We start from the raw sequence: 21015 nt of genomic DNA, 5'->3' as shown, positions 1-21015 counted from the left end.
CACCAGAGATGTGCTAGAGTAAGATAAATTGGCTAACAGAGCCCATCTTGACAGCTCCTGAGATGGGAAAATTGTTCCTGTTAATTTGCTGCTGGGACCTTGTCATTTATGGGGATATATATTTGAGTGCCTTCTAATGGTGTAAACAAACTTTGGATTCCTAAGTAGCATATTTCAGCTTCAGTTGCTTTAATTTCTCTTTGTCCATGTATTTCTGGGTTGTAGTTTAAAGTGCTTTAAGACTGAAAAGATGAGAGAAACTGTCATTGTTTTAAAGATACAGTTTGTGCTGAAATACAGAATGGTACATTCAAGCCACTCTGTAGCCTGTTTGATTTTCACTGGGGTTTTTGCTTTACCAAAAAGCATGGAACAGAGCCCAATTGTTGCAGGGGAAGAACATGTATCTTTATTCCTTCATTCTGGCAACTTTAACTGTAACTATAATGAAAAAGAAATCTTTTGATTTCTTACCTTTTTAACACATCTAGTTTTGTGCTTCCAAATGCCTTTTAATCAGGTTACAGGTTATTTTAGTACTGCAGAATCAAGATCCATTTTTCATATAGTGGCCTTTCATGTCTACAATTTCTTTTCATTAAAAGGAAATTTTAATTTCCTGTATTGGTCTCACAGAGTGCCATTAATTATGGTGATACACAGCAGTGGTAAAATAATTAATGGTCTGATCACTGTTGTGTTGCAGTCTGCCACTCAGGTTTTATTTTGGCTAAATCTTTTCACATAAAGGGAAATTTGACACAAACCTTCTCACTTAGGAATAAATATTTTTCAGTTTTCATGTAAGAAAAGTGAGCAGATTCCAGTCTTCTGCTAAGGTGTTGTCTATAGATTGTAGTTTATATTCTGCTTCTTTATTTGAGTCTACTTCCCAAACTCTGAACTAGAAATCACCTTTACAAAGATGGAAGTATTTCCAACCTCGTTCAATACTAGGTGAAAACAAAATTTTATCTGCTTATTTGTGATTTGGTAGGTTGTCCATAATCCTATGCGGGGGTACTTTGTGTATTTGTTACCATCTTCAGGGTATAGCTAGCTCTACCAAAAGACATCAGAGAGATTTTAAAGGGTTAGTTAGGCCTAGCTCATCCTTTGTGATGGTATTTCACTTCCCCTTACATTTTAAACTGCACTTTGGGTCCAGGCTGTATTCCTAGACTTGAGCACAGAGGATTATCCTGCACTGAATGAGCACAGCAGCCTGGTATTCCAGTCAGGAAAAGATTGCTGCTGGGAGAGCTGCTCCCTGCTCAGAAGCTTTTCAGGACTTCAGAAAATTGCAGAAACTCTGGCTGTGCTGAAGGCAAAAATCGAGTTTGCATTGAGTGACATGGAGGTTTCACTGTGCTTTGCTGTTAAATGCTGGGATGGTTGTTCAGCCTGGAACAGGGTACAGGTGTGGTAACTTCAGCAGGGGCACTCAGAAGTTCAGTGTAAAATATTACAACAGTCTGAAACGTCTGCAGCACCTGCTAAATGTTTAAGGAAAAAGGATGGCTACCTGAAGGGCACTAAGACAGAGGGAAGTTAAATTCTGATATGCTTTTGTGCTTTAGAAAATCCCACCGGTGACAGAGAAGACCGGAAAGTCAAACTTTTAGTTTGCTTGTACAGCCACAACTCCTGCTTAGTCAATATTGTTGGTGTAAGAAATGCAAAGCTGGATGTTGAGAGAAGAAACCAAATGAAGCAAGGAAAATATAAATCTCAAGACTGTGTCGTGTAAATTTAAGTATCAAGGATAATGGAAGAATAATTCCCATGATCCTGCTGCTGTTCTGACTGCACCTCCCTATCTGCCGGCACTAAAATAAAAACATCTCTAGAATGTGTCACAGCAGTGGGATAGCAGTAATTCAGAAGTGTGTTCACCACACATTTAGAAAGCAGATAGCAACCATATTTTAACTGTAGGTGGAACCAAGAAAAGTAGACTTTAATAGCCTGAAGCAGAATTAGCCAGAATATAGCACTGGCACATGATAGAGCAGATTTTAAGCATGTTATTTAAATTATTTGGCTATTTATATAATGTGGGTCATGTGCAGCCTTGTTTTCATTTCTCATTTTTCCTCCAGAAAATGGAGCTGCTTTTTTTGGTAGGCTGCAAAGAGTTAACACAAATCCCATAATCATTATCCAACTCCCACCAGTTAGTACTAACTGGGTACCACTCTCAGAGTTTGTTAAATAATTACAGGTTGGAGTTTTCTCATGTTTGTTATTTGTATCCCACCCATTAGTGACTCCAGGCACTTGAATTGCTGAGTGTTGCAACGTCCCTGGAAATAAATTTCTCTAATAGACATAAAGCCAACATTCAGGGGTAAATGTAGTGGCGATGGTGTGAGTGGTTGTTTAACAGTACTTAGAATTTCACTAAAATAAGGTGAAGGTAAACAGAAGGTGTTTGGATAGTGGAAACTAGTTTGTAGCCCAGCTCAGTCTGAACTCCTGGTGTCCCTGAATGAAGATCAAATCAAGTACTTCTGGATTGATCTGAGAGGGAAGATTTCACAGGGTGCCTGCTAATTACCTAGCCAGAGCCTAATTACCACCCCTTTTTAATGGAATTCCCTGACATGAATTTAGCTGGTAAGATTGATAAACAGGGAATTTTCTTTCTTCCCAATTTTTAAAAGCTGCACATGTTATTAAGTTACCATAAAGTTCATTCACATATGGTTGTGGATCTTCCAATAAGTTTCTTCTAAACACATTCCTAATCTTAGAATGTTATTTTTGTCCCACAAGGAACAGGCAGCTGATAAGTTGTTACAATTTAATGTTAGTTATAGTTAGTTCAGTAGAACCTTTTTTTAGGGATGTTAAATTAATTCTGGTTGGTGTGAGTTTTGTTCCCAGAGATTTCTCTCTGGTTTTCCTGGCTGAATCAGAGGTAGGGTAATATTAGAGGAGACATTTTGACTTTATGAGTGATGGGAAAAAATCATTGAAACAAATTACTGTTTTCCAGCTATGAAGGTATCAAACATATGCCAAGTAATCAGCTTGTGAGTGTAATAGGTTCATGAAGGAAAAGGGTTTTCTAATCTTATTCACTGATGTTTTTCCCGAGACAGCAACAGCTTTTATAAAATGAGGCTTGTAACTTCTCATTACAGAATCTAATCTGCCCAGAAGACATTGAACAGCTGCAGAACCCTAACATCTTCTAGCTGTAAATTGCTTTTATTATTTATCTTTGTTTAACTAAAAAAGAAGGGGGCATCAGATGATTTAACAAGACAAGAATTAAGTGACATTAGCTTTTGACAGCAGCAAATTATTCCTTTACATACTGAATTGGTTTAGATAATTCCGAAGTCATGACTCTCCTTATTTTTAATATCCAAATTTCATAAAACTGATACATTTTGTAGATGGATTGCTTAGAAAAAATAATTTAACTTCAACACTGGAAGTCAGAAGTGATTGATTTCCAAGTTAGTCTCATTCTCCTGCAGAGTTTTTGCAATGATAATATCTTCTGTTGGTACAGTGATTTCCATATTCAAAGATTACATATGTGCAGTACTGCAGAAAATATTAATCATGTACAGAGGTCAAATGGTTTAAGGAAGATAACAAAGCTTAAACAAGCTTCTAGAATGGATTTGCAGTAAAAAAATAGGGATCAGAACTTGCTGGTGGTTCTTCATCTTTCCCTTTTCTATTATCTACAGTTCTCAGACTGTATTCCTGGTTGTGCAGTAATGGTTTTACTTCAGAGGAGAGGGAGAAGAAATATATTAAATATGAATGTATTTCTATGGTTTGTTGTTTTGCTTTTTTGTAAAATAAATATTTTTTTAACAAGTGTCGAGAAAACTAAACAAGATGTTGAGTTACTAATTTTGTTAAATGGGAAAAACACAAACCTGTGGTACTGAACTGCCTTTGCTGATTCACTGTTGCATAAATCACAGGTGATGACTTACTGTGTCTAAATCTCTCTTTTGCTATTGTCTTTTAATTGTCTCAGCACCATTCTCTCTTTCCCTGGTATGATGTGATGGCATCAGCTGCATCCTTAGTGGCCCTTACTATCTGTTGTGATGCAGCAAAATACCTAAACACCTCAGAAAACAGGTCTGGGCTTTTAGAAAGACCATGTTTTCTCCTTTGACTTCTGTGAAATAGACTCTCTGAAAATCTTTTTCTTAGCTTGGCTGGTTTTGTGCCTGTTTGCTTTCAGAGATAGGAGCTTCAGGAGGACTGGAAGTACTTTTCTTCAGTGATAACTCTCTGTCATCCAAATCCTGATTTATATCTTTATCTTTTGCTCTTTCAAATCCTGTTTGCCCTAGAGAAGAAGTGCAGCAGTTTAGGCAAGAGGAAACAACTTGGAGCTGAATAAAATGATCACAGAATGTTTGATTCCTTTCCCTCTTTTTCTCTCATACTTCATTTGGGGCTTTTGTTTTGTCTCTCCCTCCTTGTGGTGCCTTAAGTTTTAGGTTTCATATTTTTTCAGATTCTGTGCTGCTTTAGTGTGTAGCTCTGAGCTTCATAGTAAGCTAAAGTTCCCCATCCTGGGGTAGGCAGACAGAACAACCCTTTTCCAGCTTGACCAAGGACAGCCATTACAAGCTCCAGGCCCAAAAGGTGTAAATATATAACAGCATTATACATAAATGGTGAATTGAAGAGAGAAAAATGAGGATGGAACTTCATAACCTAAAGCTATAATTGGACAATTAACTCCAATATGCAAATGGACCAAAACTTATAAAAGTGAGAGACCCCGTGACCAGTCGTGTGTTTTGTGACCAACTTGGATTCAGCCTGGGTTAGCCCTGGCCAGCCTCTTGTGCTGCCCAAGGTGGATCCATTAAGGCCCTTTAATAAATCTCTCCTTTAACTCTTCACCCTGCCTAGCCTCTGTTCTAAGTCAGCCTTCGCAAGGCACCACTGGCAGTGCAGTCTGCAGTCAGGGGTTAAGAGAATGCTCTGCACAGCTGGCTGAGCATTGCTGCTTGCTCCTGGCTAACTCCTGGGAGCTGTCCTGCCTCTCCTGGGAGCAGGCAGCACAGGCTGCTTGGCTCTAGGGGGAACAGCTTTCTCCCCTGAGCAGAGCTTTTCCTGCTGGGTGCCTGGAAGCACAAATGCCAGTTTAGCTGCAAAAATCAGACATGCTGCTCCCCACCCGTGCCAGTTAACTGCAGTAATTCACCAAGTACATAATATTTATGTTCCTTGTGCCAGTTAGGACAATATATGTTTAGTTTATTAAATATAACTCTGCTTGAGAGGGCCCAAGCCAGTGGTGAGCAGTGCTGTGCATACATATTAGGAGGAGATATTTTTCTTCTTATGCAGAAGGCAATTTTCGGGGGAGGAAGGGGAGAGTCTTCTGAATGTGCTGTGCTTCAGGAAAGTTTCACCTTCATCAGCTACCTGCTTAATTTATAGTGCTTTGCACTGCAAAAATGTGCATCTTGCTTATCTAATTGTTTCCTGACACATTTAGCAGCTTTTCTCACTCTTTAAAGTGAACTTAGCAATGCTGACAATGTAGGTGCTTCAGTTTGGGCTGACTTGAAAATGTAGTGCAAATGTGTTTGGTGGAGGAGGGCTGTGAGCTGTGACAGGGACCTGCCTGTGGTCCTTGTACTGATTCTGTCCAGCCTTCCTGATGGAAGGGGGCAAAGGAGGCCCAGATCCGATCCTTCTCTTTTATCACCACTAGTTAATACACCCCCCATTCCATTGCTAGATTGCCCTCTGTGTATAATTTTGGTATAAATGAGCAATGCAGCAACTGCAGTTAATGATCCTGTCCATCATATAAGTCACTAACATAATTTTATGGGATTACTTTGCACAGGGTCCTATACTTTGTATTGGTGTAACATGAATATCAGCAGCTTCAATCAGTAAATGTCAAAATCTTAATTGCCAATTAAGTATTTTACACAGTGTTTCTGATGCCATCAGTTATGAAGAAACAACTCTTCTGCTCTCACTCATTGCTTCCTTAGCTTCCTGCATTAACACTTACATGCCACTACATCTTGCAAAGAGCTGGTTTTGAAAAAGTTACCTTAAAGTTTCCCTCCTTTCTGCAATCTAACCTGCCAGGGGTTGCACAGGGAGACACTGCCTGGTATCTACCTTTTCCACCTGAGCCCAGGTCCTTATGACCTGAGCTGTGGAACAGAGGGGCTTTATTGATGGCAATGCATGTGACTAATTTAGCTTTTACAGGGCATTTATGTTTATTGGCTGCTTGACTGGCAGATATCCTTAGAGAAGAACAGAACAGTTACATTATCAGTTGATTGTGAAGATTAACATCTGTTGAAAGCTTTGAAAGCTGATCTTGCTTATAACGCCTCTTCATATGGGAAGATTTTCTGTTATAAATGTCAGTTATCAATGAAGATATTCTGCTTAGGTATATGACATTTCATGCTGAAAATGCATGGGGTTGAACATTCTACACAGATGTTTGCTACACATGTCTATCCTTAGAAGAGAGATTCTGCTAATGGAAAAAACTTGAGAATTCCATTACAGATACAATAAGCTTTGACATCAGTATTTATCACCCCTGGGACTCAGAGGTGTTAAATGACAGGACTGACTGAAATGTGTAACTTAAAGAGTGTGAGATGGCAACACATAGGTTGTGATCTTCCCTCCTGTCCAAATTAATGGCAAAATAGCTATTTAAGGAGTCTGGATTCATCTTTAGACCTGATAAAATAATGGATGTTTTTGGATATTATGCATGTTTATCTAGAGTTGTATGTGTAAATATACTTCATTATATAAAAAAGTGTATAAATGCATACACACGCATTTTGGGATGGATATTTCCATGATTGCTGCTCAAAAATGTCAAATTCCAGAGGGGTTTTTTGGTTCCCTGTTTTCTGTCATGCACTGTGGTGAAATATAGAGGCCAGGGTTTTACACACATGTGGGCTTTATTTATCCACAAAACCATATAGGTCCTTTAAAGAAGGAAGAAGAACAGAGAGTATGAAAATATCCTTCAGTAAGTGATGAGCATCTTGCATCTCTTCTTTGATTGTGTCTCTTGTTTATGTATATTCATGCTGCGAGTGATTGCAGGCAGTCTTTTTCTTGGTTTTTTTTTTTTTTTTTGTCCTTCTGGTGATGGTGTGGTCTTTCAGGCTAATGGCAAGTGAAGTATCTCTTTTCCCAATGTGTTTCTGTGATTGAGATGAACAGGACTCTTCTTCCCTGGCTGGGCTTGAGACATTACTGGCTGTGAGCATGGCCTGATTTCTGAATGTAGGTTCTACAGCAGATTTTAAGCATTAAGGACTTAAAGTGTAGCAGTAATTGTGGAATGGTTTCATAAAAATTCCTGGGCTGGTGAAGAAACACGAGGCTGATTTAAAAGGAAAATGGAACATAAGTGAAATTAGGGTAAAGAAGGCTCTTGCAGACTGAGGTGCTGTGTGGTGTGGAAGCCCAAAGCAAGCCCAAATCTGAATGAAGAGTTACCACGTTTCTTCCTTCACTCTAAAAAAGGAAGATGAGATAAATGACAGGAGAAAGGGGTGGGAGGAGAGGAAATTTGTTTTTTCTTCTTGGCTGCTTGCTTTTTGCAAAATGCCTTACGAATGCTGTATTCAGTGTCTGTGCAAGTCTTTGTCATGCATGAGTATATGCAGTATGAACATGCATATGAACAGATATTGGGAAAAGAACTGATACAATTCCCTTTTGAAAATGTAATACATCAGCTTTAAGCCTGGTTCCCTTTCTAGCATTTGTATCTGGTTTATGTTTCTTTGACTGTGTTACACAATTACATTATTGCTGTCACTGTAAGTATCCATTACATAGGATTCTCTCAGTGCTTACCTAGATAAAAAACTTATTCAGAGAAGCTTTAATATATTACTATATGAAAACAAATTGTAGAAACTTCTATTATGATTTAACTTTTGAAAACAGCAGTGTAATAGAATGATAGATGTTATCATATGTCACAGTATTTTTATAGACTGTAGGATATTGCAAATCCCATTGAGAAGCAATGGAAATTTAGAATATTTTAAAGAGTTTCAAAATATGACTGTTGAGATGAACAGGTCTGCATGAATGGGTCTGACAGGTTTATAGACCCTGCAAAGCTCACTCTGTTCTTTTAAATGTTACATTGAACTTATTTGACCAAGATATTCATGTAAGTATGAATCAAACCCCTTATTTCTCACTTATGAGTGTATAGTAAATGTGTATAGTATACACATTATGCTCTTTATAGCCTAACTGAATCCCCATGCTTTGAGACTTTCACCTTTCCCAAACCATTCTCTTGACTGTAGTGCTAGAGATAGTTACCCCTTAGATTAATTTCTTAAGGCAAAAAAGCTTGATGGAGTCTTTCTGTTCCTGTTCAGTAATTTTTCAATTAATTTCCCACCAAATTTTATAAAAGGCTTGGTGTCTTGAGAGATCCTGTGTGTTTCAGGGGCTGGGAGTGGAGAGAGATGTTTTTTTAAGAGTCCCTCAAAGGGGGTAGATAAGGCTGTAGTGGAAGTTTAATGTTTAGTAGATGCAAAAAACTCAGCTTGATAGACCAAGAATGTCCCAACCACAAGAAAAGTTTTAATTAAATTTGGTTGTTTATTAAGCAGTCTAGCCAGAGGATGGACTGTCAGTAGGTTCCGTGGCTCACAGGCATCTCTGTTTTGCCATCAGCCCGTGATTGTGGGCAGATCTTCCTCAGGAGCCAACTTCCCACCAAAGTGATGCCACGTTTTACCAGCTCCATACCTTCTGATTCCTCTCAACTGCAAACAGAGCTGCAGTAATTAGACATTTTGCCTTTTCTTCAGGGATTTGGGCTGCACTATTTCATGATGGTAACAATGTTATTAGCATTCCCTGCAAAAGAATTCTCGAGGTTTGAGGGGTTTTTTTCATTTCTCAATGTATTCTGCAAAAATGTACCTAAATTGCTCTAAAATACCATATGTAGTTTCCACAAAAGGAAAAAATCTTTTCCTTCATCTCATACCCTCACACATCCAACAGTTTCATAGTATAGTAATATATTTCCATATGATACATGCAGTCAGTGCAGATTTAGAATTTATAAAGCTGCTTCTTTCAACTTCACAGTGTTGAAGCAGAGCCAGAATATGTGAAAATTAAATGCACACAGTGGGCACGAGTGTCACGTTCCTGTCAGAGCTGTGTCAAACCTCAGCCTCTCTGCTTCTTTCTGCACATTTTCAAAGAAATAATTAGAAGCTGGTCTTGCTCAATCACATCCCTGGAATGTTTAGGTTATTCCTGGTAGTATTTCATAAGAATAGCATAATCATGAATAATAATAGTAATTATTTCTATCATCAATATTAGAATTATTTCCTCACAAATGCAAGTCCACAATGAAAATATTGAATTCATATTGAATTTTCTGTAGCATAAAAGATTGCAGGTGGGAGTTACTATGGAGTAGCTTAAATCCATTTCTGTCCTATAATATCTTGGTCATTCAGTCTTATCAACTTATCCAGGGCTAAAAATATAATAACAAATAATCATAAGTGTCACTTGCCTGTATTCTGGTTTTTATTTTATTTCAAAAGTTTTTGAAGGGAAGAAAGTACTTCATGTTATTTGCTATTACCAGGAGTGCAAAGTTGGTGGTTTTCAGTATCTCAGTATCTACATGTGCCTTTGGTTGATTGCTGCATCCCAAATAGAATTTATATGTGACAGCTGGAACTTTTCATTTTCTTGCTTTTTTTCCCCCCTCATTTGGAATTTCACCTGTGATTCCATATATTTACCTAATGGTATAAACCTTAGGGTAATTCATATAAAGTGAGGGGTCCTTGATTAAAAAAAAAAAAAAAGAAGATATAACTAATGAGAAAATCAGTGTGTATTTTCTCTACTACTGTTTCTTTAAGAATGATGGAAATAAAGATATACCATTTTATGTAGTTCTGCTGTGTTTCAACATTTGTAGCAGATCTCTGCCTTACAGACTTTGGCAGTATCACAAAGGTCATATTTTCTTACATTTAAATTATTCATGAAGAATTTCTTCAATGCACTAGATAAACTTGAAATGCAAAAGAAAAAAAAAACACAATAAAAAAAACCCTGTCTTCATCTGTGTGCATTTGATGGAATGGATTAATGTAAAGTTATGGGAGTTCACAAAAGAATAGGATTAATAGCTATAAACATTTTTGTGGTTGACTTGATATCACTATTTTTTGTGACCAAGACCATATTGTTGCTGTGGGCTGAAGTATTTTATACCCATTATGGATGGGGCTTCAGGGTTGGAATTAAACCTGGCTGGGTAGGAAATTCTGCTCCTACAGCTCTGGTGAAGAAAGCAATAGGAGAGGAAAGAGAGCAGAGCTGAGAGCTGCCAGCCCAGGTTCCAGCTTTAGCCCATCTCTGAAGTGGAATAATTGCCTTTCAGTCCTGCTGTCCCCTCCTGTCACATCTCTCAGTGGGATCTGGGAAGATCCACAGCATTCTTAGCTTGAAGAAAGTCCTAGGAAGGTTGCTTCCTGCCTCTGAGAGATTCTTTGCTGAAGCAATTTTCCTGGTTAAAAAAACCAAAAAATCGATCAGCACACTATTATTATTTTAAGAGATGTGCAGATGTGATGTAATTTCAGGAAATGTGGTACAAAGGGCCTGGCTGGGGAGCCTGGGGGGCTGTGCATGGCAGTAATGGAGTGTAACCATGGGAGGTTACAGTGCCATGACTTGGCTGCTGGGGTTTTTTCATTAGTCATTGCTGATCTTTGATCCTCTGTCCTCTTTCCCAGGTCGTCCCATTCCACCTACATCCTCGTCCAGCCTTCTCCCATCTGCTCAGCTGCCCAGTTCTCATAATCCTCCACCAGTTAGCTGCCAGATGCCATTGCTAGACAGCAACACGTCCCATCAAATCATGGACACCAACCCTGACGAGGAGTTCTCTCCTAATTCATATCTGCTGCGAGCGTGTTCAGGGCCACAGCAGGCTTCCAGCAGTGGTAAGAAAATTGCAAACATATGGAGTTTGTTTGTGACATGTTTGTGCCAGTTTTATACCTTCTTTTTGAATGTGAAAATGTGTTCTTGCATCAGCAGAAAATCGAGAGCATCTACGGAAATGGGGCAAAGAAAACCTTACTGGTTTATTTAATGGAAAATTCCTGGAAACACAATCCATCATAAATGGTGTTCCTTCATTTTACTATAGAGAGATTTTTAGTTTGAAGTGTGGTAGGAGCTGTGTAAAAAATATTATTGAATTCTTGGCATAAGAGGGATTTATTTTTCAAAGTAGGTTTCCTGCTCCTTGTTGCATCTGGTAGGAGAGAAATGTACACACAATGGTTCTTTGTTCTGCATGGGCTAATCTAATATATCATTTGGTGATGAGGTTTTGTATCTAAAAATGCATGTTGCTTCTGCCAGTCTGTGTCTGTTCTTGTTTCTGAATCTGTCTGGTTCTGTACTTGCAATGTCACGTTTAACTAAGATCTGCTATTTTTCAGCAAATTAATTCTTGTCTTTCAGGCCACTGTTTTAAAACATTTGCAGCTCTATCAGTCATGGAATCTGTAGTGCCTAGGGTTTTCTTTCATCTCTTTTCCCTCTTTTCATTTTTTTATTTTAATGTTTATTAGTAGGTGCTGACTTTTCATTTTGACAGCCAAAAACTGTGGAGTGAAGATGCAGTCCCCTTTTAGAAATACAGAGAAATCAAAAGAAGCTATTCTAGCACCTTTTTTATTATTAGAGATACATGTTGTTTGTTATTTAACTGAACATAGTAGATTTAGAGCTTCCGTGCAGTTTCTGGTCTGCCCAGGGAGTCTCTTTGCTGTAACAAGGGAGCTCTGAGCAGCACGGGAGGTTCTGTGTGGTGTGGGACTGCGGGGTGCACCCAGCACACCTGAACACCCCCCTTTAACAGGGGCTGGGGGTGTGGTGGGAGGTGAGCAGGGAGCAGAACTTGAAACAGAACATTGGGTGGACATTAGGGATAATTTTTTCCCTAAGCATTGGGTTAGAGCAGGTGGCCCTGGGAGCCTGTCCAGCACCTGTCCTTGGAGCTTTTCGAGAATGCGTTGGCTGAAATCCTGCAGCTGAAATCCTGAGCTACTTGCTCTGACCTCAGAGCTGTCTTTGCTTGCCAGGAAACTGGACTGGGCCCCTGTAGGCACAGTTTGTGAGGATTGGGATGGGACTGGCCCAGCCCCATCCCCAGTGGGCACAGCTGTGAGCAGCAGGTGAGCAGCACTGACAGCAATGAGCCATGGAGTGCCCAGGGGCACTGACCAACCACCAAAGGGAGCAGAGGGCACACAGGGGCAGGGCATGGACATGGAGGGGGTAAAAGGTTGGGCTGAAGAACAAGAAGTGGAGAAGCTTAAAGCTTTCTGATATTGTATCATGATACTCTGTGTGTGGTGGCCATGTCAACAGCAACATGTGCTGCACCTCCTGGGGCTCCTTCCATCCTGAATTATCCTTTAACCCTGTTAAGGTATGTTAAAATATAATTGCACAAGGAAATAATAATTCATAAACTGAGTGTACTTCCTTGCTTCTTAAGTGTATTGGAAAATATGATGCCACTTTGTAGGGGGTTTTAAGAGATTTGGGGTGATGTGGGATCTGCAGGTCTCAAAGTCTGTAATGGGCAACTCTGTAGAAGCCATGGAAATGGGGAGGGGGTCAGCAAGTGGGTGTAATTCATCTTTGAGTCAGTGTAGTTTCATGCCTTAGAAACATTCAAGCGGATTTTGCAGGATTCAGCCATTTCTGACTGAGGGTGATCCAGCTGATTGAAGGGTCTTTGTGTTTTCAAAAGGGTCTCAGCAAAATCTGTCACTAAATGCCTTCAAGGAAGCATTTAACCTAGCACAGGGTAAGAGGGAAGGTTCCTGCATGGTGAGCAGTTATTTGAAAGACAGTGAGCGGGAGTTGGAGTTTCCCAATGAATTTTCACAGGACATTAAAATACTCAGAGAAGATGGTGGGGTAGGAAAGTAGGTGATGGCAGGGTGCTAAGAACAAGGTCAGCTTGTGGAGAATCACAAAAGCACCTGTGAGTCCAAGTAACAGGGAAATAAAATGACAGGGGACCTTAGGGCAGAGAAATGTAAAGGGATATTCATGGAAAAAGCAGCTCTGGTTCCTGGGTTGGTGATGGATCATTACCTGTGTGCAGGGAGGAATGCTTGCCTTGTCTCAGAGCTCAGGAACAGGGAATGCTCACAGCTGAAGGAAGGAATAAAAAGTGAGAGAACACAGTCTAAAAGGTGTGGTGGATCAAGCAGTTGATGAGATTTTAAAGGGGAATGGAAAAAAGTAAATGGGAGAGGGATGAAATAAGGAGAAAAAAATCAAGGTCAGGGAATTTGAGCTAAAAAAAAGAGACTGGGTGGATACTTGAGTCCTCGGTAATTACAGCCACTGCTGGGACTGAGGGAACCAGCATGGCTTTTCTTAGGAAGCCAAATGAAGGAAGTGGCAGTAAAACAACGTTAGAAAATTTGATGGAAGAGCTCTTTATGTTTCATTTTAAATCATAATCACTGCTTGTTTGTATCCTTAAAAGCTTTGTGTTTAACAGTTACTGTGGGCTGACCCAAGAAACCTTTTTGGCATACTCTGATTGGCTTTTCTTTGTTTATTCTACGTTTTAACACTTTTTCCCCCCACATATCCCATTTACTTCTTTAATAAACAGTAATATAATATATAATGACTTTTAATTTTCAGGGTATAAGACGCAGGTGCCCTTTTAAACTTTAATAAACAGTAATATAATATATAATGACATTTAATTTTCAGGGTATAAGATGCAGGTGCCCTTTTAATTTTTTTTTTTTTTTTACCATACACACATGCATAATGGCTTGGTCAGCACAGAGTGTTCTGTAGCATGAGTTATTCTGGATTTAATGGATCCTCTGCAAAATAATGAGCATTTCCTAGTGGTGTCAATTTTTTTTAGTTCTCACAATGTTTCTTTTTAGAGCTTATAAAAAAATACGACAGATAATGACTTATACATTAAATTGGAGAAAGTTACTACTTTTTGTGGCTTATCATTATCCTTGAAAGATTTTCAGAGTGGCTTTTACCATCTACATGAGAAGAAAACATTGATTATGCTCTGGTTGTGGGGTTTTTCTTTATTCTTCTTTTTAAATTTTTTAGTACATTTTTTTTAGTTCCTTTGGAAACCTGGCAATATAGATCCAGACATTTGAATTTGAGAGACAATAATTAAATGTAAATATTTTGCTTAAGTATGGGCTTGGGTTAAAAAGGAAGATTTGTATATGCTTATATATAAGGCTTAGATCCCAGATAATTGTCAATCATTCATAATTTTTTGCTAGCATTTTCTAGCTGCTTCTTTAAATACTTCTATCCTACTCTTCAAAGTACATGCTGAATATGAAATATTTGCCAATGTCTTCTACTAATTACACTATAGAAGCCTCTTGTTTGTCTGATTGGATACTTCTCTTGCTTCAAGCTCTGCAATTACAGGTGGTTCCTCAAGAGGTTTAAGATGAACCTTTTTGGATATGAGGAGCCACTCATCCACATGTGCTGCCCTGTGCCCTTCACAAGAGCCATGCTTAATATATATGGAAAAAATCATTTTCCTGAAAAAAAATACCTAATCAAATATTCTATCAAATGAGAAATCTATTGTTGATATTATAAAGGCCTTTAATCTACAATAAATCTTAGTTAGAACTCATCAGAACTCCCAGTTTGAGAGAAATGTGATTATAGCACTCTTAAAATGACATTACATCATCGGGGTGATTGGTTTATCATTTGGAGAAGCGACATCAATCATAACTAGCATAACCACACAGCAAATGAATTCAACCTTTCTACTGCAGAACAATGACACAATAATTGCTCAAAATCAAACCTGAAATGAAATCAGAAAAAGCACTTTCTTTAAATATGATGTTAACCTAATGGAATATATTATTAAAAATCATGTTTGAGGAAGTTCTATGTAATTAAAAATATGTGAAAATGTATTCCTTTTTTCTCTCATTAGAACCTGTTTCAGTTGCAGAATCATTTTCTATGCAACAAGAGATTATGCTGGTTTTAATTGAACTCCCATCACTTACATTCCTCTGCTTGTATTTCTTAATATAATATGCAGCACAATTATATGTGATGAAGGACAAGAGGTTTTTGAAATCTGGTGCACCTGCTGATAGTATTTGCAAAAACACAAACAATGTAGAAGGAGATGAGACCTTTTAGCCATGAAAAGTTAGTTTGTTTTATTTTCCTTTTAAAAGAAGGTCAGTTCCTGCCATACCATTTCATGAGATGGTTTCTTACATGTAACAATAGGAACAGGTTTATTTCTTCTTCTTGTATGTGTTTTATATATATTTTTTTTTTATTTTTTTTTTTGTAATATAAGGTGACTCAGCTTGTTGAAATGCCATTTTAATGGCATTATTATATCAAAATACAATATAACAGACTGGTTTTCAACCTTACGTGGAAAAAAGAGAAGGGTTTTTGTTGTTTGCACTTTTGCCTTTACTAGAGAGGGTTTATTGTTATTAAACCAAATTTTGAACTCACAACACAAAACCACTTTGTTTCTTCATTTTTCAGTCCAAGTAAAAGACACAGGATAGACCTACTCACACATTAGGTTTTCATATAATGGATCCATAAATGGACACATTCATCAGCTTCAACCACTCTAACAACGAGAAATAGAAGCAAAATTATCTCTGGAGTATTTTGATTTGGGGGAAAATTACAAACTCTGGTTTAGATATTGTCATGATTGCTGTCAAGAACTTGCTGAAGTTTAACTGGAGTGGTACCCATTTTTTTGTGTGTTAATGTGTCTTTTTGGCTCAGAAACAGTGATACAAAGCATTTGGCTCAATGTAACAATATCTGCCCTTGGCGTAGTTTGGACACTGCTTAGAAAACAGAGTATGCTTTGATTTTTTCACAAGCAGTTTTTGGCAGCAAGGAGAGAAGGAAAGAGAAACAGGTTGGCTTGAAGGAAATAATTGTTCTTTGATGTTGTCTTTCAGTTAAAGTTGGAATAAAGAATAAGATTTCTTTTGCTTATGAGCCTATTGTGTGGAAATATCATGTAAAATATCAATATTCATTATTTTGAGTATAAATATCTAGATGGATGTCCTGTGTTTCACAGATACTACCTGTCTATAGAATTTCATTATTATTAATGTGTAATTACCACCACCTTCATGCAGTTTAATCCAGTTTGTAAAAATCTTTTCTGAAAGAAGCCAGAACTTTCATTAATGCACTGTAGCTGGAGAACTTATTTTAGACTGTCTGCTGGGAGTGCTTGGAAGTGTTTGTTTTATAGCCCTCTCACAATCTGGCATCAAATAAAGAAGTATTTCCAGTTTATACTCTATAATGCAAACCAAAATGCAGAATTATTGTCATCTTTAAGAAATAAATGAATCCTACAGAAAAATAATTACATCCTTTCAGGTGATTAAGCATCACCCCCTTCTGGAATGGAAACTTCAGTTTTCTGTACTTACCAACCTAAAGAACAGAAAATACATTGGCAGCCACAAATACTGAGAATCTGTAGCTTTATTTGTTTATTTATTTTAATCCTCATGAGCAATTGCCTTTGTTTTACTTAACAAACTAAATAAAAGTTTGGGTAGCTCAGCAGGTAACAGGGGAAGAGCAGCAACAAGGGAGAAAAGGAATTGGAATCTTCCTCCCCTTATCAATATTGCAGCTGGGGCCAGGAGAGAGGGTTGTCTTCCTCTGCTGCTTGTTGTTTGTTCTTGTGTTTGTTTACTTTTGGTTTGGTTTTGTTTCATCTCTGTGCATCACTTCTGAGGTCAGGTAGGGAGGAACAGTGATCAGAAAGAAAATTTTGGCCTCCTCCACCATCACTTTGCTGTCCTAGCTGCTGTATGTGATTAAGATTTCAGCAGCATCTTTTGGAACACCTTTCAGAATATTACATCATAGAATTTGTCAAGTTATGCTTAGGACAGCAACAGTTAAAATCATTTAAGGTTCCAGGCTTGGGGTTCCTAAATTATTTCCTGTGCTTTCCTATAAATTATTTCCTGTGCTTTCCTATAAATGTCTCCAAAAGGCAGCTGTCTATGCAATTCTCCTGAGAAAGGGTGCTTCTTATTCAAAATATTCCCAAGGAAATGCCATAAGGAATTTTTCCTGATGTTGTTTCACAGCAGTGCATAAAAAGGGTGATAGACTGATCGCTTTTGTTTCTCTTTCCAAATTAAAAGTAAATTATATGTTTGGTATGGAGCCTGGCCTAGCTTTGAGGCTGTAAGCAAGAGTGTACACGTATTGTGTAAACAGTGTGTGGTTGTAACAGCAAGGCCTTTAAAGAAATAAATTTTTTTTTCAAAATTTGTTTCTAATGCTTCTCTAAGTCCTTAATGACCAGTTACATTCTCATTGTGTTGCATCTCTTGAGCAGAGTCTAATTTTAGAGCTTAGAACTAGAATTAGAAATAGAGGGAACAGCATGAATAATGTTTTCCTCCTGAAACTGAAGGGTGTACTTTTTCTAAAGTATCAGCTCCATGTTGCTGCAACTATTACTGATATTATTGCTGCTGCTAATCTCTGTACCCTGTGTTGATGATGCCTACAGATGTCTGAATTTCTGCCCGAAGACGTGATTCTAGATATTAAGATATGGCAGAAACATTCTATTTATTAATTTATGAATTCATAATGACAACAGTCAAATCTCAAACAGAAGGTTCTGTGGTAATAAAAATGATAATGAATTATGAAAAGCTGTAGAATTGAGAACAGACTTGAATTCTGTTGTTTATAGGGGTTTTTTTTTAAGCTCACCATGGTTTTAAGAGTTGGAGGGGTTTTTTTGGGGGTTTTTTTAGCTGTTTTTGATTGTTTAAGGTTTGTAAATGTGTTGAGCTGGGAACCCCTGTAGCACTAAAAGCCCCCCAGCAAAGCAGCTGCAGCACAGACTTCCCATTTCCCTGTGTATTGCTGTTTTCTGACAGCTTTCCTGATGGCTGGGACACAACCCAGTGGCTGTGGCCAGTCAGGCCTTTTCTCATCGCCAATGCTTATTCTGTCTCATGGCAGCTGCTTAGAGATCACCAAGAACTGGGAAACTTTGGAAAGCTTTTGAAATTTAAAGGCTCAATATTGTTGCTCAGTGTCATTGCTCCAAGAAAATCAGCGCCTAGACTTGGTACCTCTCTTAAAAACTGTGAGGCACTGAGGATACTGCAATCATAAGTAGAAAATATCTTTTTTTTTATTCTTCTCTTTCTTTTGTATGCTGAGTCCAGATGCTGCTTGTATCTTTTTTTTTTGTGTGTGTAGAAAAGGCTAAAACTGTTCTTGCTAACTCTGCTCTACGTGATGCTGTGTGGGAAGAACTTTTCAGGCTTTCTAATAATTTTGTCTTTTGATACAGTTTTAAATCTTCTGAACTGCATCTCCTTTTCACTGGCAGAGGCACAGTCCTGACAACTTCTGTAGGGAATAGTGCTGCTGTTTATGTGGAAAGGCAACATTTAGAAAACATTTCATGTTTTTAGCTGCCTCCCAACATAATTTGGTAGCTGACTGAAAGTGAAGAGTTGAGCATATGCAAATTGTTTGCACTTCATGGGCTACAAAGTAGAGAACCTAAAATTTAGTTTATCATTTTTTCAAAATATTTTGCAATATTTGTATACAGAAGGTTCTGTGGGTAGGTTGGCTGGTTGGTTTTGTAACAGCAGAAAGAAGGGAGTTATTAAATTTTCTCCCTATAAATCCAAATAAGTGCCATTACAAACACTTGAAAGCAAGGAGACACTTTTCATCTGACTCAATATCTTGTCTTATGGATTTTCTGATTTTGATATGCCATACACTTCTGGTTTATTTAAATGATAAATTGTGCATTTATCTAGTGCTTAATTATTACTCCTAGTTATAAAATTACATTAATGGATTTACAGTTTTGATACCTGTTTCTAATATGATTATACATATTAGCATCTTATCAGGCAAACTGTAAATATATGTCACCAATTTATCACATTAACATCTCCAGAAACTGAGTTTGTCTTCATATAAAGCACATTTAAATCAATCAAATTAGGAATTTTTTCCTTCGGAAGATACTTAGTCTTATTTTAAAAAGTACAGGAGATGGGAAACTTCAGCACATCACTGGAGAAACTGATCAGTGGTTACTAATTATTCTCTGTGTATTTTTTTTCTTGCCCTATTAATGCCTTAGTCTTTGCCTGGCAATTCTCCCATGCATGTCTGTAACATCCCTTCAGCATAAACAGAGAGAAATCTGGGCTCTGTCATTTTACTCTGAATATTTTTCCCTTTGTGTTTCTCTGCCACAGCCCTGTTGCCCTCTGGGAGCACGTGCCCTAAAAGGGTTTGCACATACAGCTTCATTGGTGAAAACAGCTGAAAACAGAGCTCAGCCAAGCAAATTATCCTTTCCTGTTACTTTCTAACCCAGCTCTTCAAATGCATAAAGCCATGTTTTAAAGATGACTCCTGTCACTGTGTCTTCTGCTGCTGAACCAGGATTTTGTCTTTCTCAAAGTCTCAACTTCAGCTACCTTGTGCAGACATTGCTACAGTGGGAATGCAAAGTCTGTGGTTCCTCCACTCAACAGCTGCTTTATTTTGGTGCAGGGTTAGACACATTTCTCCAGGGAGGGGCAGCAGATGTTCAGATGGGCTGCATCCAGAGCTGAGTGTGGTGCTGGATGGGGCTCTCTGGTGATGCTCTGTGCTCACTCCGTGTCTGCCCTGGTGTGGCTGTGCACAGCTGACACTGCAAGAGTCAGGAAATCCAGTGCAAGTCTTGAACTGATCCAGTTCCTGTGGAGTTTGTCATTCCCACAGTGTTTGAAATGGTTACAGACTGAGACTGCAGATGAGGGGTTATTTTTTTTCCTCAAGGAAGTAAATCAACCAAACATTACCTTTTTTTATTACATTGCAAATATGCATAATTCATGTTTCTGACAGATTGTTACACAGAAAGCTGAAGACTTTGAATGTTTGTAGAAGTTAATTACTGGCCTGAGTGAATGCTTAATTTTCAGATCATTTCATATGAAGGCATAGAGGGAATCTTGTTCCATTTTATCAGCTCCCAAAATGATTCCACAGCTCATTCTGTCACATCCACACTTAAAGGAAATTTTGTCTCTTGCTCTGTTCTGTTTGTTTGGATTTTGTGTTTTCTTCTAGTCTGTAGCAACGCTTCCCTTGCTCCCAGTTCCCCAGGTTGCTTTTATTGCAGTGACCTTTTCCATCTGTGTAGGATGCTATTTGTCACTCCTCTCTCCTTGGAGTCCCCACCAAGGTGTTGCCTCACACGTCGCTCCTGTACAATGGCTCCTTTCTGTCTAATGCACTTGTGCTGGGTGTCATGGGGCTGGAACAGTGGGGTCTTCAGAAACTGAGCTTTTCACTCCTTTTATTCATGTCAGGAGTAATGGTTTGTGAAATAAATAAATAAAGGCACACCTACAAGCAGAACCATAACAGCATCCCTACAGCTGTAGTGATAACTGGTGCTTATCTTGCATAGTTTGATCTGAAAAAAAAAATAGTAAATCAGAAGGAAGGGAAATTGGCAGCTTGGTATGAAAATTTGGATGTTTTTAAAAGACTCCTTGTACCTGATGCTCTGCTAATTTAGGAGCAATAACTAGAACACTGTAGAAAATGAGAATGTCTTTAGAAATTATAAAATATCATGTGTGGGCAGAGAAACCTTTACACCCCAAACCCCTAAAAGTTGGGACTCTTACTGTGCTGATAAATCTTTGAAACTCTGCAAAAGAGGGATTGGTTTGCTGTGGACTGCCATGCCCCAGAAACTCCATTTGTAATAACAGAAAAGTTCAGTATCGTTTAAATACTCCCTAAGAAAAAGATTTCTGACCCTGCTGTTTTGAAAGGTCC

At 38.3% G+C, this 21015-nt stretch overlaps 1 protein-coding gene across 1 annotated transcript in view; it reads left to right on the top strand.

Annotated features, from left to right (window-relative positions):
* The window catches only part of TENM2 (teneurin transmembrane protein 2), a 616650-nt gene that overhangs the window by 385432 nt on the left and 210203 nt on the right, over positions 1 to 21015 (top strand). Inside the window, exon 5 of the mRNA XM_039701625.1 lies at positions 10818 to 11027. Within this exon, the coding sequence (XP_039557559.1) occupies positions 10818 to 11027 (210 nt within the window). The remainder of the gene's footprint in view (positions 1 to 10817; positions 11028 to 21015) is intronic.

This window comes from Passer montanus, unplaced genomic scaffold (assembly GCF_014805655.1).
Source record: "Passer montanus isolate IOZ18808 unplaced genomic scaffold, ASM1480565v1 scaffold15, whole genome shotgun sequence".
In the NCBI taxonomy this organism is placed as follows: Eukaryota; Metazoa; Chordata; class Aves; order Passeriformes; family Passeridae; genus Passer; species Passer montanus.
This window is presented reverse-complemented; position numbering and strand designations above follow the sequence as displayed.